The 25335-nt window shown below is 42.6% G+C and overlaps 1 protein-coding gene across 1 annotated transcript in view; it reads right to left on the reverse strand.

Moving 5' to 3' along the window:
- GPR112 (G protein-coupled receptor 112) overlaps positions 1-25049 on the reverse strand; it is a 28219-nt gene extending 3170 nt beyond the window's left edge. Inside the window, exons 1-16 of the mRNA XM_009586442.1 lie at positions 24944-25049; positions 22310-22927; positions 16295-16378; positions 15742-15836; positions 15362-15414; positions 12329-12477; positions 11263-11395; positions 10642-10760; positions 9370-9580; positions 6795-6960; positions 6533-6682; positions 5542-5664; positions 3768-3813; positions 2793-2896; positions 1280-1401; positions 230-498 (exon numbers count right to left, since the gene is read on the reverse strand). Of these exons, the coding sequence (XP_009584737.1) occupies positions 230-498; positions 1280-1401; positions 2793-2896; positions 3768-3813; positions 5542-5664; positions 6533-6682; positions 6795-6960; positions 9370-9580; positions 10642-10760; positions 11263-11395; positions 12329-12477; positions 15362-15414; positions 15742-15836; positions 16295-16378; positions 22310-22927; positions 24944-25049 (2548 nt within the window). The remainder of the gene's footprint in view (positions 1-229; positions 499-1279; positions 1402-2792; positions 2897-3767; positions 3814-5541; positions 5665-6532; positions 6683-6794; positions 6961-9369; positions 9581-10641; positions 10761-11262; positions 11396-12328; positions 12478-15361; positions 15415-15741; positions 15837-16294; positions 16379-22309; positions 22928-24943) is intronic.
- Between the last annotated feature and the right edge of the window lie 286 nt (positions 25050-25335).

Below are 25335 nucleotides of genomic sequence, written 5' to 3' on the forward strand. Positions count from 1 at the left end.
CATTCCTTGCACATGACTCTGTGCAGGGAGCATCCGGCACTTTCTGCAAATGTCTCCCTGGGCAGAAGAAACTTAAGCTGAACCTGCCTGGGGGAAGAAATCCACCCTTACGGCTTAGGGTGTGCACCACGTTTCTACTAGCTCAGTGTCCTAAGTTACTTTTGCAGATATGCCCCTATCTTAGAGAAGTTGACAAGCAGAGAAGAGGATAAGAAATCCGCTGACTTACCCCAGCCAGCAATACAGCATTTTAGGATGTACTTTGGGACATAAACATTGAAAACTTTGACAAGAGCCAAGTAAAAGTGAACAGACTCCAGGCACATCCACGTGAAAGCTGCAAGCAAGAAGTAGTGAAGGAGCACAGCCACGGTGATACAGAGACCCGGCTGGTTGAACGAGGACAGCCAGGAGTTGATGAGAAAGACCACGTTGAGCATCAGGAGTGCGGCACAAAGATTGAGCAAGATTTTTGAAGGATTGTCTCTCCGCAGCTTTCTAAAAAGAAGGGGAAAGTCCACCAGGTTATCATTATTGCATGAGTTGTGCTGGGTACATTCACTAATGCAAAGTAGCACAAATGTGTATTCAGCGTATAAATTGGCTTTCTGTCGTGTAAGTTGTGTCTACCTTAGTGTTTTATATTAAATCACTGGTGTGTTTTTGAAGTAGATCGCCCAGCCTGAAAAAGCAGAGCTTCTATACACATGGAGACCTGCTAGGTTTTTCACACTTGGTGGAGGAGAAGCAGACTCAACATCATCTTTTTACTACTGCATCAAATATTGTTGTTATTGCAATATTACTGGATTATGAAAGCACCCACAGTTACCTAAATGTAAGGCCCCATCGTGCCAGGAGCTATTGGTACATACATATAAAAGAAAACCTATCCAGAAGGCCAAAACACAAGAAAGACCAAGAGCAAGAGGAGAGAAGAGTTTCCCTATTTTACTGTTGATATCATCCAATGTATAGTCTATATAGAGGGAATATTCCAGATTCTTGACATGATATTTTACCCTTGTCCATGGGTAAATTTATGAAATTTAGGGACACAGAAGTTGCTGAACAGTTCAGTGCCTGTACTGAAGCATGAGTATTTGAATCCCTCTTATATCACTACAGTCACAGGTCAAAATAAAGCATTATTTATACTGTCAGCTCCCAGTCTTCCTTCCCATCACAGCATCAAATATTACCAAACATTCTGATAGTGGCTGCAAATTCATTATTGCTAAAATATTAAAAGCGATATAAGAAAAAGGATCAGACTTACTCAAGGGCTAGATACATCACCAGTGTTATACCCAGAAAAAGGGAAGAAGCACCACATCCTGCATAGCTTATCAGAGTTAATATACGATCGTGCGTGATATCTATCTCTAGCCGGGACAAGTCCTATGTTACAAGATAAAGAATCACAGTTGTTTGCCATAGCAGATAAAGAAAACTGCTTTCCACATTTTCACATTGGTAAAGAAATCGAATTCTGTTCTGCTTACTGCTACTTTTGGAGGGTTTCCATTAATATTTTTAAGTGTTTCTTATTGTATAGTCCTACAGAATATCCAAACTAGTAAAAATACGCAGTAATAAGTTGTGAAGCTAGAAAAGCTGTACTTCAGAAACCACAAATTCAATAAGGATTCCAGGATTTTGCCAAAATTATTCCACTAAGGGCTCTCTTTGTAGGAGAAACTCCACTTTGTTTCAATGTCAGCTGCCACGCTTGGGAACCGCACAAAACTGCTAAATGTCTTGGAGCGTGGGAGGATCCTCCACATCCAGAAAGCATCCCTCTGCAAAAATCAGCTGGGAGGCTGGGCTCTGCTTCTCCACAGCTGCTGCCAGGAGTAACGTTGAGAGGATTTTGTTGTTCCCTGCCACAGTTTCTCTTCTGTTTGCTGAAACTTCGAACCTCAAACTAGTAACCTACATCTCTGATGCACAATCCACGGTGCTGTTAAATACTTGTAACTGTGCTGATTACTAAAGGGGCAGTGCAGAAGAGGTGTGATCTTAAAATCAGACTGAATTCTCTTTGCTTGAATGGAAACTTCAGCAAGTTGTCTGAAATCTGTAAAATCTAAATTCCTTCCTGTAGAAGCCGCGTTTTTCCTACCAGGGATGGCTTTCGTGCCTCCCTCGGAGCAGGGAGATGCTGACCTCTAGGGGAAGCTGGGCAAGCATCCGAAGGCAAAGGGGTGCCTTACTCCATCGTGTGGGTTCTATCCTGCTGGGGTTAGACAACTTTAACCTACTCAGTTTACTCTGAACTTGCCTAACACTTTGCATTTTTTGCAGCCCAGTCTCAGGCAGTCATCTCATTTTCTGACATTCAACTTTTAGAGGCAGTTTTCTCTGGGTTACAGAGAAAGAAGAGTCGATAGTTAATGACATCTCCCGTATTTATATTAAACTTCCTTCTCTGGTGGAGCGTAGATAAAACTTTCAGAAAGATGTAATATGTCATTAGTCGCCACTGGCAGGTAATAAATTTAACACAGTATTTTCAACGCAGCAAATAACCCATTAACGTTGATTAAGTTACATTGCAAAGAAGTACAAACTACATCTGCAAAATGAATTTGCCTTAAAGCAAGTGACATTTAGAGGACTTTACACCATAAAAATTATTATAACTGTTTTGTTTGTTATTACTGATTTTGGCAAAACTGCAGATATCTAACAGGTTGCATGGATATGAGTCTCCCATCTCTCCCCAAAACTAACGATGACTTTGTTTAGTGCCATGGGACTTTTTTGGAGATGATTCACAGAATACTTACCAGTAGGATTCCAAAATGGGTAAGATGGTTACAAAAACAGATTGTGTAATTCATATCTGTATATTCCATTTCACACCCCGATGTATTCCAACCACCCAGTCCATCTGTGTAATAGAGAAAAAGGGATTTTTAAGCAGAGTTAGTCATGCTCAGTCATTTATAGCTCTGCAGCACACAGAATGTGTGAATATGAGCTCAAGTTAGTACAGATTGCAGGGTCATTTAGCAGCACACAAGTGAGATTTCACACAGGAACACATCTTATATAGTTGCCTGAGAACCTCAAAACTTGGATGAAAGCCTTTGGTGGAATGAAGAAATATTTAAAGTCATTTACATGCCTGCAAACAGAGAAAGCAGGAAGGTAAGGAAAAGTGCACTGGACTAAATTACGCTGCAGGGTGTGGAAACACAGAAGGCAAGAAATATTTACAGGGCAGAGGATTTGTTTAGGCAGAGTGTAGCATTGAAAAAGCCAGATCTTCCCTGGTAAGATTAAATCTATGACCCTGTTTATGCAGCCTGTATCACATGTTCAGACGCAAAGCTTCTGATTTAAAAAATACATATATTCTAACACCAGTAATTGCAGAGAAAAACCTCTCCCACATGTTCTGAGTTAACCCAATACACACTTCTCTTTTTGTTCACTGTCTGGGCCATATTCAAGACTTGACCACAGCAAAGCCCCCACTGACTTCCCTCAAGTAACTGTGAGAAGTCATCTGACGTTTCATTGCATTTCTGCTTTTTTCTTAGACTAAGACTTCTTATTCATGTAGATGCACCATTGTACAATGCCGGGCACGTATCCCCTAGTAGTAACGCTGATTACTGAGGTATCGACGTCAGTGGAAACCAGAACCACAGACTCAACAGGACAGCCTCAAAGTTTCAAGCTGCAATGTCAAGGAGCCAAAGGCTCTGTGAGGCTGGTGACAGAACAAGCGCGGCAGCTCTGGAAATAACACTTACTGTTCTTCTGAAAGTCCCAAAAGACGCAGTGCACTGCTGCATTACCCTGAAAGCAGAGAAAAAGGAGGCTGTGACATTTATTCAGTACGTCTGTACACCGCCTGCACTTGCAGACGGTGCATTTTGCCTGTAACCAGGGTTTATAAATCAGGCAGTTTGATTTGATTTCCTCTTTTCTGCTCGACAAGAAAGCCCGCTGATCTCTGCGATTATTTGCACGGTGGTGCTGCACAGGGTCTGTAGGTCACTGGAGATGCCAGCAGTTCAGGGGCAGTTGGACACTTGGTCATTGGGAACCAGCTGGGATATCGGCCATCTCATCCATGGCACTGAAAACCAGCAGAGGGTCCCAATTTTCGCCTTCCCTTTTGCCAAGGCAAGTCCTGGGAGTCAGTGATTTTCCCAGTTTTACCAGTCTTTCTGTATCTTGTAGTCTTTTAAGGACAGCAGAAAATCTGACAAGTTGTCCAGCTTAGACCGATTCTTATGTCTAATCTCATTGGCTTCATGTGGTATCTGAGATCCCGAATTACTGGTGAAATTCAAAAGTTATGACTAAGACCTAGAATAACAACCTGAGATTTTAGACAATAATAATAAAAAAACAATTATCAACACAAGAAAACCTTTATTTTAGAATTTCAGTGTTTCCTCTCTCTCTCTGAAACCAGGCAGAGAAGACACCTAAGAGAAAAGAAAGCTTGCTTGCATACTGCAAACAGCTGAACAGATTTAAATGGGTATTCAATGCAATGTTTTCTCTTGGGGACATTCTAGTTTATTACTCCTAATGCTGCAGCAAACTTTCCCAAGGCACAGATTCATTTTCTTTTATTACTGATAAAGTTTAATAAAGCACAGAGTTTACAGGAAGCCGCCCTAACAGATAAGCTGTTAAGATGTGTGATCTGTAGACTGTCAAATATAATTAGGCAGAGAGCCAAAGATGTAGGTTAGGATGATATCTCATTAAATATTTAATTAGGATATTTTTAAAAGGTCGAGGAAAAAAATCTGAGAGGTGCCAGATGGCCTGGTGGAGTAAAAATGACAGAAGAGAAGGGATATCTAGATGAAATTTCTGGGTATATGTTATTTGCTAGAACTGAACGGAAAGAGCATATTGCTATAAAAGCAGCATTTTCAAGCTCTCATTAACTTGAGCTTCAATCAGATTCATCTATTGAATAATTTTGTTCTACCTTGCAATATATTCGTGTGGAGGCTGGACCATAAACATTGGCAAAACAAAAATGCTAAGGTGGAACTCAGTCAACAAGTTTGACCCACGCCCATTTAAAAATTATTTAAGATATAGATTTTAGTTTTGAAACATCATTTTGAAACAAAACAAAGCAAATTAAATTTGAACACATCTATGCAAAGTTTTGATTTTTTTGAAATTCTCCTCTTTCTATGACTAAAACAGTTTGCTGAATTCGGAGCAACTACAAATCATTTCAGTCAAATCCAAAACCTGCCGTTTTTTAGGAAATAAACTATTCCTTGAAAAAATTGTCCAGATCAAAACAAGGAAACAATGAAAACGTCCCTTGCTGCTAAGCACGGAGTTAGAGTGGAGACACAAGCTTTACTAACCTGCAGGAATTAAACACCGAGATCTGTATGGTCTGTCAGTGTTTTGGTTGATATATCATGGAGAGGTCAGGCAGCAAAATGTTTTAAGCTTATTTGTCCTGTTGCGAGTTTATTGAAAGGCTAAGTGAAATAGGCTCTACTTCAACACATCTCTGATGAAGTGAACACATCCTACCGTATTTTGGTCTATGTGCTGAAGAGTAATAGTCACAGGCTCATTAAGGTTCTGAATTGATGCGTTTTCAATGCTGGCACTCACAACGTAAGTATTCAACCTCTCCTTCTTTAAACTGTCATCCTGCAGTGGAAAAATATATGCATGCAAAAAATTCCAAGTCATTTCAGTTACCAGCAATCCTGCTCTTCCCTGCTTCCATTTTTTAAAACTTGTATTTCTCGGAAATGGTGATCAGCTAAATAAACACCAGGGGATGCCTGATGTAATTTAGCTACTTGCTACTTCATTAGCAAATGTAGATGGTTGCAAATTCAGGGACAGTCTCCACATCAGCTGAAGCAGAACAGAGTTTCAGATGCATCAGCTGGATTGAGAAAGCTGTATAATCATTTCAGTACATCAAAACATCCAGTTGTACATCATTAAGCTCATTAGACAGTAGACACAATTGTGAATGCTGCTTCTGTGTGAAAAGCATTGCTCAGCACACTCTATGCTCCATCATCCCAAAAGAAATGTCTCCCTTTTTAATTACACTCACTCACCCCCTGAGTTAAGAAAACATAGCAAATACTAGAATAGTTCTAAATGCTGCATATCAGTGCTGCTATTGTTTTAATGGAGACATAAATCTTGAAATTGTTTTCATGATATTTGACATGTACTATGCACATTCCTTAAGCAAGAGCTTACTATCGGAAGAAGATTAGGGTATGTTCTTTTCCTGCAGAAGAGCAGTGTTGGAATAAAACATCATCTACAGAAAACGAACAAGAAGTCTAAGGTCTACAGACATCTCAGAGCATCATTGCTACAGCGAAGATTTTGCTGCCTGGGTGCATTTTCCCTGCACATTTCTTAGTGCTCCGTCAGTCTGATGCTAAATGTGCCCAGAACAGATGACGCTCTTGGGATTTTTCTTTTCTACACACTAAGAACAGCTGAACCGATTACTGCCGCGTTAGCGTTTGTTAGGAGTCATAGTTACTGCAAAGAGTGAAGTAGTGCCAAAAAACTTAAACTGGATCTTCAAATGCTTGTCTGGGTCAGAGTGCTCGATCCCTAAGAATTTCTTCAGTGATTTGGGCAAAACCACGGAGGCCAGGGCCTTTTTGAAAGGGTTTTCTTGAACATTGATCTGAGGAGAGAGAGATGACATGCTCAGAGCTGCCTTCCTCGGGTCAAATACTCAACGGTACAAAAAAGCAAGAGGATTGTCGGTAGTCCCCGAGGTGATACTTTGCTCTCACCTTGAGATCCACGCCTCTGTCGTAGGAGGTAACGCCAAAGGCCAGTCCTCCAAACGTGCTGGGATCTGGACGCATCACCAACAAAGCCAAGGAAGTGGTTATGACGGACATATTTCTTTCTGTGTAAGTCACCTTATAGCCTATCTCCTCAGTCGTCTTCAGGATACTTTACCAAAAGCAGCAGCAAGAAAAAAAAAAAAAGATACATCTCTTGAAATGTTCTCCTGCCTTCATAATACGCAGTCTGGAGACAATCAGCTAAAAACCTCTGCTCTGATTTATGATCATAAGGAGCAATCACTAGAGCAGAACGGGTCCATTTTGGGGTAGATGGCATTTTGTCTGGCACAGGGTCGGGTGATGGCAAGCCATTGAGTTAGCATGTTTGAGTAAGCCAAAGCTCTGGCAGGCAGAAGATACCGTCCTGTGGGGACAACATGAGGTGGTTCTGGGAAGACCTGAGTCAAAATTCACACCCAGTCAAATACTGCATTTCATCTGGAAGGCAGAAAAACCTGCTAATTTGGTTATTTGCAATCATCTAATTGTACCCTCAGGTAAAATATCAGAGCCAGAGTAATTTAGTCTGCAAGGGAGCTCTGGAGGTCTCTCATCCGACTCCCCACCTCCCCCAGGCAGGGCATACTTTAAAGGTAGGTCAGTTTGCTCAGGGTCTTGTCCCGTAAAGCTCTGAATATCTCTGAGGATGGAGATTTCACAGGCGCCTCCTCTCTGTTTTGTTTTTTTTTCTAAGTAGTGAGAAGAGGCTGGATTCCAAAGGAAGCAGCAAATTAGGGTTGTTTAATGCTCATAGGTATTAAAAGAGTCAGAGACAGCTCCACATCTTGTTTGGCCTCCCTTAAGGCTATTCAGCAGTATGCCAGAAGGGATAATACTCTATTGAAAATGTGTATGACAGCGGGCCCTGACAGACTAAAGGAAAACCTTCCTGTCCGTCTTTGGTCTGGCGTTATTTTCATGCATGGTTGGTCCCCGACACACAAGGACCCCCGTGGGATCCTTTCAGCCACAGCTGCCCTAGAGCTGCAAAGTCTGGAGTTCAACTTCCTCAAAATATCTGGCTCCAAAATTTCTACTGAGGCCTGAAGGAAGGAGCATAATAGCTCTTGTGAGGATATCATGCTAGCACTCAGCAGGTATCATCACAGTGGTCATGCTCTTCTGAGGTCTGATTTATGGAAGAATTAAAATACCTAAGATTCTCCTGTCCGTAAAAATTGTAAAGACATTTTTATTACAATTTGTACATACCAGCTCCATCTCCATTCAGGACCAGGAATCCAGGGTCTATTAGAATATCATCCTTGACCCTAAAACTTTATATTTGAGGGGAGGACAATTCAATGGATATCGAATTGTAAGAGTAATGGATATTTCACTTAAAAAACCCCACAGCCTATTTGAGAAGGCAGAGGTGTTGAGTGCTGGCAGCTATCACAGCCCCCACCCCACACTCTGCAGTGCGGTAGGCTTTGAAGAGAGAGCATACAGCCAAAAGGATCACGACGCTACTCAATGCTTTCTCTCTGGCAGTTTTTCTAAGCTATTTTTGGCTACTCCTCCTTGCGGACTCCTGAGTTTGAAAAAGCAATGCAGAGTTGTCCGGTACAAACAACTGGGCTGTTGCATAGTCTATGCCCCACCTAGAACGTAAGTGGAAAATTCATTTTTTCTTGCTTTTGATATTTCTTATTTCAATATTTCTTGCTAAAATATTGTTTTACATTAAGTGAGAGAAAATTGCAGATAGGCACAGTCTTTAAATGAGAGATGCTAAAAGACTTTTTAATATGATGAACACTGCATCTCTTACGCTGTTGGTTAGCGTTGGATTTGCCAGTGCAAAGTAGAATAAACTTTCCTATTTGGAGGTTCAGGCCGTGCAGTGAGAAGTGGGTAAGCTGTCTTGCCCAAATCAGAAATGAGTAAACTCTGTGTACTTGCCTTTGTAAAGGCTGGCAGTAGTTCTCTAAACAGTGCGCTGCTCAGCACAGAAGCCAGACATTTCAAAAACAGGTAGTTGAGTTAGCTTTAGGATCTCAGAGGAGAAAGGTGTTTTTAAAGTTATCTAGCAACCTCGATTTTAGCATGCGTGAGAATCACGTAATGGACGCAGGATCCTAAATGTAGATTTTGAAGTCTTAACACTGAATAGCTGTGTGTGTTTGAAAAATCTTTATCAGCACAGGTACAGCCTGGTGTGCTGGTGGAACAGATACGTGTCTCCAGGCTGACCTGCCAACAGACCTCGCTGCTGAGCTGTAAAGATCAGCTCTGAGATGAGATGACAGCTAGACAGTCTCCCTGACCTGCCTCCGGGCTGAGATGCCCATAGAGAACAACTCCGTGATGGTGACTTCTGCAGAACTGGTTCTGGTAAAAGCACCTTTGACAACACAATAACCACTCTCTCCTGCTAAGAACCACAAACATGTTTAAGATCCAAGTACAGAAATTGCTAATTCTTGTGGTGATATTTTTATAGACTGAATGAATTACTCCATGGTGCCATTTTAGCTTAGGAAGCCGCTTCTGGGCAAGTTATCTTACTTACCTATTGGTCATTCTTCTAATGATCTCATCTTCTATTTCATGCAGCAAAATATAGTTTAGTATAGACAATATAGTCTCTGCAAGTGTCGTGCTCATATCTGCAAGCCTTACGATATCAGAAATTTTACTTGCAATGATTTCTAATTCTTCCATGTGCAGTGTTGCATCTGGCAAGAGGTATAAAATATGCTGCACAACATCTTGTGCGTTCTCTGAGAAAAAAGAAAGTACAGATGATTTATGTGGCATAGCTCTATGTCTAACTATATAGCTACATGTCTCTATATTAAAGCAAGGAGTTAGTCTGCTTTTGCTCTCTTTCCATATGGTCATAATGCTCCTGATCTATTACAAAATCATGTCCTAAGAATCGGTCAATAAGCCCTCAACATGTCAATGAAATTGGCAAAAACTTCAAGTAAAATCTGGAGATCTCAGGTTGTATTTTAAAGGAAGAAAACAATGTACTTTTCATAAGAATATTACCACCTGCTTTTGGATTATAAAGATTATCTGTAAATAATATTTAGTTTTAACTTTGGTCATGTTCATATGCATTTGTGAGTTCAAAATTACACAAGATCCACCCCTCTCCCCAAATGCTGCTTAACTGCTGTAGCAGCAAAAGCAAATTCTGAACGGTATAGTTTGAAAACTTGTATTTGCCATTCATCATCTCATCATTCTTCTCTAATTTTTTTATAGAAGCAGAGTTTTACACCCTGGGAGTCAGACAGACTGTGCACAACTGCAGATATCTTTCAATGATCTATTATTTGATGCCACTGCTGAGTAGGTGGATAAGCTATGGTATTGTTTTTGTTCACCATTCAAACAACTTGCACTGTTTGGCATAGCTTAAAAAAGATGCAATCAGGTGGTAAAGGTCACCTTATAGCTTACATGAATTACAGCACAAACTTTTCAATTCCATACACTGATTTGTGCTTCTTTGTATAAGATATTATGAACTACTTTGATGTGGTAACAGAGAATATAGACAGGCAAAACCTGTCACATTATTCAGTGGTTATTTACTTAGTTCTAAATCCAAGCGTAGGATTTGAGACAAGTCTTCAAAGCACTAGCTAGAGAATTTTGAAGCACCTGCAAAATTCATCTACATTAAAAACACTTTAAGATGACCAGGTGAGTAGGATACACATAAAACAACCTTATCGCTTCAGTTCTTCAGATGTCCAACATAAGCATTACCTGAGTATAATTACTTTTACTTTGATTCACTGTGTCAGTCAAGTAGCTGGTGCCTTACCTTCTGTTATTGTGATATCATGGAGGTCTAAAATACTGTTTGGAAGTTCTTCCAGTAATTTACACTCAGTCATATTTGGTTTCTTCCAGAAAGCTTGCTCAAGTTCAATATTAATTGCACTGAAAAATGAAAGCAGTGTACCTTGTTACAAGAAAAAAATATATAATAATTGATGTTCCTCATATTTCCCATTTAAGTAGCTAAGAATGTAATTAGCCCAATTTTGAAAACCGACTTGCAAGTCAGATCTGACTTAGCACTCATTTAGCAGAGTGGGAGCAGAGCCCAAATGCCAGAGCAATTTGAAATGCATCTGGAGGTATTGGAGAGCCACGAATGGATGGTGCAAAAATGCTACAGTGCATCTGTTTCCCTTCCCTGCTCAAGCGGAACGTCAGCTTCCTACTATGCTGGCTTGCACTTGCTGCAGGTGATGGAGATGATGCAACACTCCCTTGTCCTTCAGCCCGTCCTGCGCTGGCCCTGTATACTTTGCATCTTCCTCGGCGTGGCATTGCTGTGTGCCATGACAGACTACCATCTGGTTTCCCATCACGCAAAGCCTGGTGCTCCCTCCTGTTGCCCGTGCAAGAACCAAAACGAGATGATCTCGTCACTCACCAACTCCTTTGAGCAGACTGCGGAGGGTTTTTCCTGCAGCTGACCTCTGCTTTGGTAGCTGGACTTGTTAGCGGCCAGGAGTAATTCCCCTTGTACGTTGTGTGTGAAAAGCTTTCTGGACAATCCGTTAGTGCTGAGGAAGAAATATATAAAAGCTCTTTAAAAAGATTTAATAGTCAAAAAGAAGACACCCCTGACACCCAGGGACCCAGCTGTTCTCTGGACCTCCTTTCCTGATGGGACTGAGCTGTATTTTGTGGACTGGATAGGAGTATTTTACAAGTTTATTGGCTGCAAGAAAACATTTAGCTTAAATATTTCACCTGTTCTTCTATAACCTTCTTCTCTTTTGTTTGACAAGGTCGGTTCTCAGGTAAAGCGTTAGTTTCGCAGCGTCACAAACTATATTTAATGACATCCTGCAGGCTTCTCTAAGCTATCTGAAGGTGCTTTCACACTGCCCCTCATTATCCCATCAATGTCTTTCCTCCAGGCTTGTAGTCTTATTGTCTGCAGCTGATCTTTTGTAAGTCTTTGGTATAAAATGTGGTTTTGAATTTCAGGTACAGTCTGTTAGCTTTTATCTCTGGCTTACTTCTGTATTTTAAGGAGCGATAGAGATTGTAACCAAACCAACAAAGAGCTTATTTGCAATTTGAGACTTGATCCAATACGCACTGGCATTAAGAGCATGTCTGCAGTGGGTTTGGTTTCGGTGTTCGGCTCCGGTCTCCCTCAGTAGCCAGGCTCTGGGGCACTGGCTGTGAGCAGGAGCTCCTGGGTTTGCAGCTGCATCAGCCTGACCTTCCCTTCATTGCAAAGGTGCTCAGACCTGCCTTGGCACCAGGATTCAAGTTTTAGCTTACCTCCGTTTGTCTGGAACCCCAGTTTTGATCTTGCTGTCATTGCATGATGTTCTACAGCTTGTGCATCCGATGAGGTCAGTCTGGCTACTTGTAAGGATGTTTTCTAGCCTAACCTCTCCTCAAAATTTACATTTGATAAAACACTTGTAGCCAGAATTACAAAGCATGTGATTTCCCATGAGGTTTTAATGAAGTATTACCTATTGGCTTGACAGCCACATCTTCTGGTTTCACATATAAGGATAGTGGTCCCTCTTCGTAAGTGTCGTTCAACAACTCTTTGATCTTGAGACTCAGCACTTCTTGTATTTCAAGTGATCTGGCCTTTATAATGGCCTTACAGATGTAGCTACAAATATAATATACAAACAAAGCTACCATATTGGTAACATTTCACAATTATAAGTGGCTACAAAATTAAGGACTAACCCAGAAAATTATATTGAATTGGATAATTGATGTATGTATTTTGTTCACCGTAAGTGCAGTCCTATGGTAAATGTCACCAAATGCCACTTCTTATGTACGCTAGTACCTTATCACTGGAAATGCTTTCTAAAGTACAAATTATTGGGAGTACAAGAATCTATTTAAAGTTTCATGGTAAATACCTCAAAAGGTTTCCTTAATCACGTTATCTTGGCAAAGGAACATCTCTGTCACAAGTAAGCATTTTTCAACCATGTTTTAAAGTTTGGAGTGAGCTAGTCATAAAATGATGAGTGTATGACTACCCGTGTCCTAACAGAGGTGGCAGACTCCAAGGCTCCCTGGAAAACTGAGATTTAACTAAGTGCTTTCAGTATCTCCACTGGATTCCAGCTTTTTCTCCTCAAAACAGCTATTCTTCTGGATAACTATGTTTGCTGACTCTTTGAGTGGCTTCAGACATGGCAGAAAGAAGCAAGTAGCCAGCTCTCGGTTGTGGATGGATCACCTCAGCGGACCTCTAACTGAGGGCTAACGAATGAGATTTCCTTAGGATTGGGATGTTTCAAGTGTTTCCAACTCACTCCTGTCTCTACACAGTTGTTCCCCACTCAGCATGGCCTTTGTAAACCATTTGCAACCCTTTGAAGGTGATGGGAATCCAGCTCCCCTTTCTCTTCTGGCCTGTCAGAGGGCAAATAGGATTTCCTGCAGAAGAGGTGCAGGATTCGTCCTGGCAGCCTTCTTGGACACCATCCACTCACTGTTCTGGCCCCAGGAAGGATTCTGCTCACAGCCAGCTCTTACAGTGCAGCACAAACTTCCTGGCTTGCCATGGGAGCACTTTGAGCCTCCCAAGAGATGGGGTATGAGAGGGAAACCTTGGATGCTCAGATAGATTTCCCCAAGTCAAGCATTACTGTGGTTCTGACTCCACATGTGCTTTTCTGTTTTATACAACTAAAGGTTCCACAGTTACTCTGAAACTAAAACAGCCGAAGAGGGGTCCAATTCCTCCTCACCCTAAAAATGAAATCAAGATGAACTATGGAAACCCAGTTCATAACCATGGGTCTTACCTTTGTGACATCTGCTTTACCTTCATCTTTGGTTCGCATAGAAGGACACAAAAAGTTAGAAGCTGGTTAGAATCAACTGGCGCCAGTTGGATTTTATGGAAAGCAAACAGCAGAAATTCAGTGTGCTCATTAAAATAGAGCTTTAAATGTTATTGTGACCTGACTCTCTAGAGTAGCCTTTGTTTCACAGTACTTCTGGAGGTACATCAAGATAAAACAGAACCTCATAGTGCATTGATGCTGCCTCATGCAGACAGCAGAGCAGATCTCTGTCTAACCCTGTTCAGTGAGTGTGTTCATCAGAAGGCAAAGCAGACTCCTTGCAGATAGTGCTGGGCACATCCAGCATTCCTTTGTCTGCACAGAACATACCAATATCTATTGAGACCCGGTGGCTCTCCAGCCCAACTGTTTACATGGGGTACATCTACCAGCCTGAAGATCAATATTCAATAATTTCAACAAAATACAATAGTATCAGCATTTAGACCATACAACTACTATATCCTCTACGCAGAGATAAGAAAAAGTAAGTTTTTAAATCAGAAAATAACAAATTACATACATGAGCACTCTTATAGACGCTGCTTTGTGGATAATTAGGCCTGCAAACAGAAGAGAATAGAATAATTATTTCATAGTAAGCATATAAATATAACATGCCCCATTCTGCTGTCACCTTAAAAAAAAAATCTTGCGACCACCATGAGCCAGAGCTTGCAGCAGAGAAGTCATCTTGAATTCAGCATAGGTGTGTCTACATAAATCGCCAAGACCAAGTCCTGTAACAGATATGCACCCTGACAAAAAATACTTTTCCAGAACGGGACCCACCCTTCTCTTACGGTTTTCCGAATCGGATTCACCCCGTGTAAACAGTGCAGTGTGTTACTGTATTGTCATTTGTAAAGCAGGCAGTAACTGTGGGAGTCAGAGGAGAAAGTAGGAAGTTGAAATATGCATAAAATGATAAAACTCCATGTCTGTAGAAGTGATACTTTTATGAATTGCTAAATATCCCTCTCAGCTGCTCAGAGTTCGGGTATGAACACAGCTGGATTGGGCTACGAGGTATGAAATAGAGAAGTCTTGTGCAACAAGCCATTGTTTCTGAGCAGGGTTTTGGGACTATAATATCCTTTCATTAGTCACTGCCACACAAGAGCCAGCGTGTACCTACTTACACAAACTCGACAGCCCTCAGGGGTCTGTGCCCCTCCCTCTGCAGATGGATGTGACCCCTAAACTCCTTCGCACTCACATGCAATCGCAGAAACAGGGCTTCAGCAGCGCTAACGTGAATGAAGCCTGCAGGTACCAGCGCTCTGCCCTACTTTCCATCTCTTGCAAGTACCAATTTCTGTACTTTTTGAATTGCCAGGATGGCATAGCAGGTACATCAGCCCGCCTGACTCATTGCTCACACACTGCAGAGGCAGCAAAGGTTTCATCTTCATCATGAACCAATATATTCGGCCAAAGATGAGGTCTCAGCTTGGCAGCAGCTACTTGCCTTGCATTAGGCAGGATATATATTTTCAGATGAATGAGCCCAGTAAACAAAATGTGGGTGTTCCACATGATCACAGTTGTACAGATCTGGGGGTTTGGTTTACACCCTTGTCACAGGACTGGTCAGTTGTGAAATGGGTATTTGGAATCTGGCTGCAATTTCACTCAAAGGACAGTGGTCAAGGTGACACCACTATACAGCCAGAGGCTTACCTGACTTTAAAGTTTGTCACAACAAATTCTTCTCCAGTAAATATGATACTAAACTGGAAAGAAAACAATAACATTTTTATTAACTTGATTTATGGATACTTTATCCAGACATGCGTGTAAATTTAGAATTGCCATCAAAATTCTAAATCCCAATGAAAATGGCTAAAAATTTTTGCAAGATGTCAACACTTTTCCCTTCCTTCAGAATTTAATTTTATCCTGTTAAAAATGCTTTGGATAACATGATTCTGAAACGCCACAATATTGTTACATGGATACTTATTTCTGTGTTGTCCCATCAGTCTGCATTCTGTACCAGCTGTCCTCATCATCTGATACTTGCTAGAAATACATGAGAATGAGAAAAGAAAGCTACTCACCCAGTTTTCAAGAAGCTTTCTTGCATCATAGTAATCGGGAGCTCTCTCAGTTTTGTAGAAAAGTGAAAAGTTCATGTCAACGTTAAAGAAGCTGACTGTCAGAAGAGAACGTAAGTGCAGTGCATCCTGTAGTTTGCACAGAAGGTGCCTGCACCCCTTCCCATCTCCTCACCCCTCCGTTGGATCATGGTTGTGTTTCCCATTCCCACCATCACCGAGGCTCTTTGGGAAATCCCAGACTCCCAGTGTCCAAGTCTAGATTACTGCTGCGTTACTAGAAATTTTATTAAAGAGCCGAAGAGCCCAAACACATGGTCAAGCTATCACAGCTTAACAAACAAGTTGTGATTCATACTTGTGGGTGCACTAACTTGGCTTTTACTGCCTGCTAAGAATGCATAGGACGAGATAGGAGGATCTGCTGACATACAACACTGTGCTAAGCAGCCATAGCTTAAACATGTGACTGAGTCTTAACTTGTCACGTGTATGGTGTCAGTTCATGTCAGTGATGATCACGTCAGCATTTAAAACGTCCTCGTTTAGCACTTACGTGGAATGGTACCGTTGGTACTACTGGTCGGAGGTAATGGGGGCATTGTAGGAGCCCTTGTTGACGATGCTTCACTCGAGTCTGCTGAAAAGAACATTAAAAGGCCTAAGAATCCACAGTGGCAAAAGTGTAAGGAAGAGCATAGTCCAGGTGAGTGAGAGATACGGGTCCTTCAGCTAAGGCCATCGTAACAAAGAGCTGCTGTTGTTCCACCGACCTCTGCAGGGTGAAGGCAAAGGGGGAAAACACACCTGCACGTGGGGTTTTTTTCATTTCTCCAGAGGTAACTACAGCGTAACAAGGGAGAAAACAGGATTTGCAGAGTTTAGATCGCAAGGAAGACCAGAGTTTATGCAACATTATCTTTTTTCATTGCTTGCGTAGAAGAGCAGTTATCTCTCTGTTCCCTTCTTGCTCGTGTAACCTGTGCCAGCCTTCTGGAAAAGGCATTTGTCAAACACTGAACGCTAAGGGGTTAACATGCAGTAACGCATGTGAGATGAACATTGATATTCATGGTCTCTGGTTTAATGATAACCTGGCATAAGGATTCCCCTTATAAATGCCGGCCATCCTGCCTGTTATTTTCAAAGTAAAGAATTCCGAGAATTCGTTCGTAGCTGATTTTCCTTGAAGTGAATCACCTTGTCAAACCAGATAGGATTTTGGCATTTCACATGCAATCTGCCACATCACCAGGCAGACAGGGACAAAACGGGTGATGTTTGTCACATGTACTACAGAAAATTGCAGTGAACCGAATCACTGTATAACATTACCGGCCTCGGTGATGAAAGAAAAGCAGGATCACAACATTTTGCTCTAGAGGTACCTTTTCCTTGCTATGCTGGTAATTTGTTTTTTTTCCTTCACTCACATGACTGTCAGAGGCTTGACATTCTAGCTCTGACTAAGAGAAATAAACTTAACGTATGAATACAAAGCCAAATGTCTATGAATAAGGAGTGTGGTCAGAAATAAGTAGGATAAGGCCATGCTTCATAAAACATTGTTTTCTCTAGTTCAAGGTAAGGAGAATCACCCATGCTTAAAAGATAACAGCCCATCTCTGACCCATTCAAATCAATGGCAATGCATCCATGGACAATAACAGAAACAGGGGCTGTTAACAACTTGAAACCTCCTATTTTTATCCTAAATAGCTTCAAATTATTTTGTGAAGTTGAAAGGACAGCTGAAGTCAAAAGCCCCTTCTGAACAGGCACGCTACAGTACACAAGCTTCTGCTTCCTAGACAAACAAGCAATTTTACCCTTTGCATTAAGCCACAGGCTGTGCACTCAGCACAAGGTCAAACCAGAGCAACTTCCTGAACAAGGGAACAATAAAGCTATTGGAAGTCCAGCTCTGAGTTGTCTCTCCAAAGTTGGCTCTTGCAGACTAAGCTCAGACCCTTCAGTCTTCAGCTCAGACCTTCAGCCTGCAAATGCTCCTCGGAGGTGCCAGTCTGTGTTTTGGTGTCATCTCATGATCTAGGAAACAGCGGTTTCAGCCCCTGTAGTATCATCAGCAGAGGCAGCACGCTCAGAGCTGGTGGAGAGCTGAGCCAGGAGGCTCCTCCACACCCGGAGGCCGTGGGATGGGGAGCAGGAAAGATGCACAGGCTGTTCCTAAGATCAAATGTCCAGCAACCTGCTTTTGCAGAGCAGTGCTCTTTGTAGCACAGTCCCTGCTGCTCCCAGGGCGTACCGAAAACTGTAAAAATAGCAAGCGTGCTTTTCCCATGATGCTTGATGAATCTTAGATTTTCATTTGGACATCTCTCTTCTTTACTCAGGCCTTTTGCTTCTGAGATAGTTCTAAACTGTTGGAAAAAAGAGGACTAATTTACTCTGCTTTACTCTTCCACTAAAACGCTAGCAAGTCCAGGAGCAAGCTGCCTCATTGCCATTTCAAATCCGTTGCCTGCAGTAGGTCAGCAACATGACCTGACATAATGGGTATTTGCTGATTCTTTATTTGGAAAAGATCCGCAGGCTTAGATCATCTGGCTGCAAGACAGACCTAGATATTCAATACACAGACCTCCTACCAATAGCCACTAACACTGTTGACATACACATGAATATGCAGAAACCAAGAAGTACCTACTAAATTAAAAGCAAAACCCTAGAGACAAAGGAAAACAACTCTAAAGAAAACAGAAGGACCTGAAAGTAAGGGGATGTGTTTTTTCCTCCAGCACCCGTGCACACCAAGCCCCCCCCACCCTCACAACACATACTACCGTGAGAATACAAAGAGCAAGACCCGGAGTACCTGACCTCCAGCGCTGCGCAGAGGCAGATATTCCAGCATCCCCAGTGACTTTAATCCCACAGCTTGAACTTCTAGTGGAAACCTGTATGCCTCCCCGTGGAGTGAAGCTGCAGAGATGGGTTGTGTGAGCCCCAGTGTGATGCTACAAATAATTAGTCCCTGGTTTCAAGCTGATAGAAAATGAGTGTCTTGTTATAAGCTTTTTTTAAGAACTGCTGTCATAGAGGACATGTGATGAGAACGCAGAAGGGCCAATGCTGTGCAGACATGCCTTATCGCTGGAATAAATTTTTTTTTCTTTCCTTACAAAAATACAGACATGATATTAGGCTATGATTTCTCAAGCCATAAACCAAACTGTTTGTACACCTAGGGTTTAACTTGTCCTCCTGACTGTTACGGTGCTGCAGATCCTCTCCAGATAGGAGGAATCTGCATATAGCTGGTGATTATGGGCTCCACTCTGTTCCTGTTGTTATCAGTGTAATGTTTCAAAAACCATTGCCTCAGGGGAGATGTATGATATCACCAGTGTCAGCCAGGATGAATCAGAAAAATCTGCTAGGGAAAAAAACTAATAGAGAAATGGCCAAATAAAACCCAAACCCATTCTAATCAGGAATGTAACTCACAATGCCGTTTTCATCTACTGACAAATGAAGCATAATTACAACTTCACAGATTCTAATTAATTTCTTTCTCTTTCTCTTTCTCATTATCACCTGAAGAGAAAAAAATCTGTTTATTCTCATGTGTCAAGGATCATTACCAGTAGGCAGGTGTGGGACTAGCCACCTGCATCCTGTAACTTCATTTGCTTTAATTAACATGCATGTAATTCCATTCACGAAATGAGGGCTAAGGCATGATGACAGATGAGATCTGAAGCTAGAAAAATACTGTACCACTGACATTTTTAAAGTCCTAGTCATGGATTTTGATTTGATAATTTAATAAATGGTTTATTTGGCATCCTGTAAATATGTACGGTTTCCAATAGAAGAGCAGCAAAACTTAAACCAACGAATAAGAGAACTGTAATAAATATATTTCTATATTATTAGCAGTCATTTTCAGATATTCTATATTCATCCCTCTCCCAGATTATTTAAAATTAAGAAGAAAATCAGAAATCAGTGTGTGGGTGAGGTAGGGGGAGGAAGAGATGAAGACTGTGAGTCAGTGAGAGGATGAGAACACACACTTTTACTTCTACACTTTTAGCAAAGGCCCAGCTGAGCTGGAAAAATAAAGGATCATCTTCAAGAACTCGGGGAAAACAGCAAAGGCAGAACAATAACTTTACTCCTGCTATCAAGCAAAGCCAGTGCAACTGCTATGATAATTATATCACTTATAAAAAGTCAACACACCTTCTTAAGGCTGCTTCCTCCTACATCTATATGAGAAGTTTCACTCGCTTTGCCTAAATGAGCTCTGGCTTTCCAAAAGTAATGTAGGATTTCCGAAACAAAGCAGGTTGCCCAACTTCCCAGCACAATTGCATAAACTGTCTACTGTCAAGGTGAGCCAAGCAATGTACAGGTCTATAAACAACATATATAAACAGGAGAAGCAACCCTTGCAGCTAGTAATTGTTATAGGGCATAATTAACAATTTGAGTCATGACATTAGCATTGAAATGGCATTGAACTTCCCCATGACATTTCCTTTCATAGCAACACTTTGGCACAACTATTTCTTATATGCATGCTCCAGATATTCTCGTAGAGTCAATATATATGACCCCATATGGACAATCCATATGAACTACAGCCAAGTGCAGCTTCCCCTATCTGACAGACAGGACATAAATATCACTATGTATTTACACCACTCACTGTTATCCCCACCTAGTGTATCGTCAGTATGTCTCCGTGCATTAGCTAGCTCATGAATTTCAGTTAATTAAAGTAAGGAGTAGATTTATAGTGGAAGCAAAGGTCTTGCCAAGATCTGATACACGACAGATTCTCAAACATGATTAAATTTTATGAACGTCTATATAACTAGGAATTCTCAACAGTCATCTTAGTTATTGCTCTTGGGAAAATGTCAGACTCCAGTAACCCTTCTCCAAGTGCGGAACACAGTGTGGATCCAGCAGTTCACAGCACCATAAGCAAGAGTAGCCTCGGTGCCTGTTGGTGTAGTTCATCACTTGTGAGACTGTGAGACGTGCTGCTGTTTCCCCTTGCTGATAACCTTTGAATATTTGGGCCAACATTTTCCAGACTGAATGTCCAATTCAGGCTGCGCTGGAGAGTCCTAACTAGAGGAAATCACCTGGGTCTTGGGGACTGCTTCAGAGGGAAAAAATGCTTTGACCATTGAAAGCCTCTCTCTAACGTGCTTTGTCTCAGTGAAAAGCTGCTCAAATTCATCCAGGTTATTGTTTTTGACAAATCAAAGTCCAGGAACACTGAGTGGCGGCTTTGATTTTAGGTGCTAAACTTTTCATCAGCAAACATGACTAAGCTCCTCACAACTCCTTGCCAAGCCAAGCACACACCTTTCCCACAGAGCGAATGGGCCCAAGGGCAAGGGAGTTAATTGCAAAAGGGAAACTGAGCCTTCCTTCTCCCTCCTCATCAGACCATGTGCCCCCCTAGTCAGGGACGCAGGTGGGGAAATAGCTCCGGCAACAGGCAATGCAGAAAGAGGACTGCCTGGGTACAGGCAGTGGGGCAGGGAGCCAAGAGACAGATGGGAAGGCTGTAATTTACAGCAATTGTCATTAGTGCCGGCGTTCTTTGGTGCAGAGCGAGGGGGTGTGCAATGAGGGAGGTGGGGGAAATCCCTTGAGCACAGGTTTCGGCAGCAGTCGGTGATTTCCTGATGCTCTTCTCGTTGCCTTGGGCCTTGGTTCGGTGAAACCTGGAGCAGGAGATGGGAAAGTGCAGTGGGAACTGCGGTGAAGTCGGTGGGTGCTGCACTTGATGGAGACATGCTGTCTGATGGGATGCTCCTTGAATTCTCCAACTGGACACCAAAAATGACCAATTACTTAGTACTGTGCCTCTGCTTTCCCTGTGAAGCCACCAGCTTACAGACGATTAGTAAAGAGGCATTCACTATTATTGTGGAGCACCTAAATATTGTGGTATGTCATTAGTTTTACGTAAATTAGTCAGTCAATCAGTCAATTAGTCAATCTCTGTTTTAATACTGTGTAGTTTAAATACCGTGTAGTACATACAGACATCAGGATTGAATGATGAGATAACCCAAAACACTGCTAAGAGTGCTTTTCAATGAAGCAACATCTGTCTTGGGCACACAACAGACAGGAGTCTTGCGGAAAAGTGATTACTATCATCTAACTAATGGCTCTAGTTAAATATTGTTAAACATATTGGAAGAAAATTTCTGTGTCCAATCGTCCAACCTACCTCGCTCAGTGCCAGGCCAGCTGAGCAGCAGGTTGGTGCCCCAGCAGAAGCATGAACCACTAGAAGGTTCATCTAAAAGATGCCACCTGCCAGCAGGCTCCAGGGGATTTCAGTGGCAGAGCCTGCCCCGGCCAGCTTTCCCTTATCCACAACCTCTGTGTCTGCTTCAAGAAGAGCCTGTGTGGGATGAGTAGGCAACATCATCTGCATGGCTACAGCTCTGTCCACTCCTGGTCTCAATCACAGCAGCAGTGACTTGGAGGCTATTAGACAATCCCTACTCTCTGTGCGTGATCCCCAGCAACACACAAGACCCAAGAAGAGAAAATACTGCAGACTCACCACAGCGCAGGTGACGGTCCGCAATGGGAAGGATGCTGCTGAAGTTCCAGTACTCTTCCTTCCAGCTGACGGTATTGCCCATGGCGCAGTCCAGCAGCTCTTCCTGACCCATCACACGGTCCCACATTTGGAAGTAGTACAAGCTGCCAATGAAGCTGTTGCTTACCCGCACAATAAAGCCATCCTTTCTTTTGTGCAGATGACCCAGCACCAGGCTACCGTTGGGTTTCAGGCACTCAGCACTGCCAATGGTTTCAGTATGCACAAGATTACCATTGCAGTAGACCTCCAGCAGTTGTTTCCTGGTGTCCCACAAGCAGCACACGCTATACCACACAAAAAGGGCCTGATCGATCTCAATGTCTCGTCTGGTGCCAAAAAGATACAGTCTCAACCGTGTGTTTTCTCCAGAGAGTCCAAGATCTATGTCATTTATGTCAGTGGAGGTGTTGTTAGCGTCATAGGAAAATGCTGCCCAAGAGCTGACATTGGCAGTCCGGTTTAGGTCTATGCACACCGTGAACTGACATAGCTGAGGGATGCTTAAGTTGACCAGAGACACATACTTATCGTTCCTTCCCAGTAAATCCAGTCTTTCTCCATGCAGATAACGTGTTTCTGTAAGCAAACAGCATTAGGAAAGAGGGTAAAGAAGGGAAATAAAGTGTCACTTCCAAAGAAAAAGCTGCGATAGGACCTCATTCGGATACTTGCTTGAATGATGATTAAAAAAATTAAAAGTTTCTTCTATTTCTAGTTTCTGGTGCCTTTGAAATTTAATTCTGAGGCCACCCACACTACCAGTAAAGAGATGAGTTCAATTCTGCAAAGGAAAAGTTGAAGTTCTCAAGATATGCCAAATAGGAATCAATACAGAATTCAGGTCTAGGGTCCACATGGTCCAGTATCAGTAGGGGTGTCCAGTGCAAAGGTCTTGGTTCAGCACACTCTGGGTAAAGAGCTGCTTGCAGGTTTGGCTCCCAGGTGACGTATCACACCCCCAACCTTCAGTTTTTAGCTCAAGGTTTCTGCTAAAATTAAAAAATCATAAGGACTGTCCTTTTCTCAGGCTCCTGAGAATTTGTTTGGGGTTTTTTTTTCTTCATTACTTTAAATTATCTCATTATATCTTTACAACCGACTCCAAAGCTTTTGCTGACAGAGGCAACCTCCCTGAGTAATGCTAACCACAGACCTCCAGAGGCAGTGAGTAACTTGCCCACACGTGGCCCCAGCTCTGACTGCAGAGTAGCAGAGCAGCAGCTGCAACGGCTCTAACTCAGCCAACCTCCGTCCCTGGAGCAGTTTGCAGGGGCACCAGCAAGCTGCGGAGGGTCTTTCACTCCGCTTCTCTGGGTTTTGCACTCCACGTTAAGTGTCTCTTGTATATCTAGAGAGGAGACAGCCCAGTGCAATGCATATCTCCAGATATATCTCCATTCTGGCTCCTGGATTTGCCATGGTCTCCTACTCAGCCAGTCCCACTGCAGTCACCGCCAGCCACGACAAAGTCCCTTCCCCAGGCATGAATCTCTGAACATGCACAAAGCCACAGAGCAGCCCCCGTCCACAGGCAACGCGTTTAGACAGCAGCACACAGTCACTGAAGGCAGGAGCCAATCTTTCCACCAGCTCCATCTGCCACCGACAAAGTGTTTCTGCAGGGGGTGCGGTGGCCCCACCTGCACCATCAGAGTGGTAATTAATCAGATTCAAATTGTAACCCAGGCCCTCCTGTACAGGTGATCTGCATCTTTAACTTGCCATTACGCTCATGGGTTTACATGTGTTTCACTAATTCAAGATATATTTCTTCTAGATAAGAATTGCCATTTTGTTGAGTCTTTTATAAGCACATCTAGGGGCTGTTTTTACAGCATTTTCCTCAAATGAATTTAAATTTTTCCAAGCCTGATTGCCAGCCATGCAAATCAGGTATTCTAAATCCCCCAAGTCTAACCTGACCAATAAATCTCCGGTGACTATTTGCACTTCTAATAAAAGTTACACACGTCGTGGACTGCAAAAGTAGCTGGCACTTCTCCCCATCTGCTTCACACGCTTCAAACTGGGAGGCGAGTAGGACATGATCGGTCCGCAGAGTCTAATTCTCTGTAGGTGATCAGAAGTGGTGCATTGCTGTTCTAGCATGCACTTGAAGCGTAAGAGAACATTTCTATTACACATAACAACTCTCTGCTATCTTTCATGTCTGTCTCAGCTCTAAAATCAGCTCCACTGAGCACCTCAGTGTGTTGTGGAGCATGCACCCACATCCTGGTCTAGCTTCCACCACTGCAACTCCACTAAGATGGTGGTTTGCACCCAAGATGATAATTTTCCCCTTGAGTGAGAGTACGTAGGACTCAGAACAGCAGTGTATAACATCCATTTGGTGGAGGCCCCTGGGTGGGATGGGAGTTTAGCACCTCTCCACCAACATGCCAGCCTCTGCCTTAGTGGGAGCAAGCCCTTGCGCATGAAATCACATGGCCAGTTGCTGGGACTGCAGGAGAAGATCCGTGGAGGAGCTTTAGGGGGTGCAGAGAGGTGGGTGTAGCTACTCAATTACAGCTCAAGCAGTGAGTAATTCATTACAGCACAAGAAAATGCAACAGCCATCTTCAGCCGTACTTTCCAGCAGCTGCACGGCCCAAACGGGTAAGAAGCCAGTTCCCATGGGTTTCTCCAAGAGATGGGAATCCCTGTGGGATGTACGACCGGCAGAACTGGCACCCATTCCACGAGTGACCAGAGCACCATTGCACCCCAGCAAAGACACTCTGGGAAATCACCCTTTCAGGGGTCAGGCCTTCCAGTGTCTTACAGCAGACAGATTAGGAGCCTCTGGCCAAAGCTGAGAGAAAGTGGGTAAATTTGGCAAGACCTAGACATTAATTCAGTCTTTTTATTATGGAGGCTTTACTTGGAAAGAGCTCATTTTTCCCTCGACTGCAATGTGTGCTGGAAGTGACCCCAGTGCTACAGGGTGCATTTGAGAAGCACGGATTATCACTGTGCCCTGC

This window comes from Fulmarus glacialis, unplaced genomic scaffold (genome assembly GCF_000690835.1).
Source record: "Fulmarus glacialis isolate BGI_N327 unplaced genomic scaffold, ASM69083v1 scaffold8361, whole genome shotgun sequence".
In the NCBI taxonomy this organism is placed as follows: Eukaryota; Metazoa; Chordata; class Aves; order Procellariiformes; family Procellariidae; genus Fulmarus; species Fulmarus glacialis.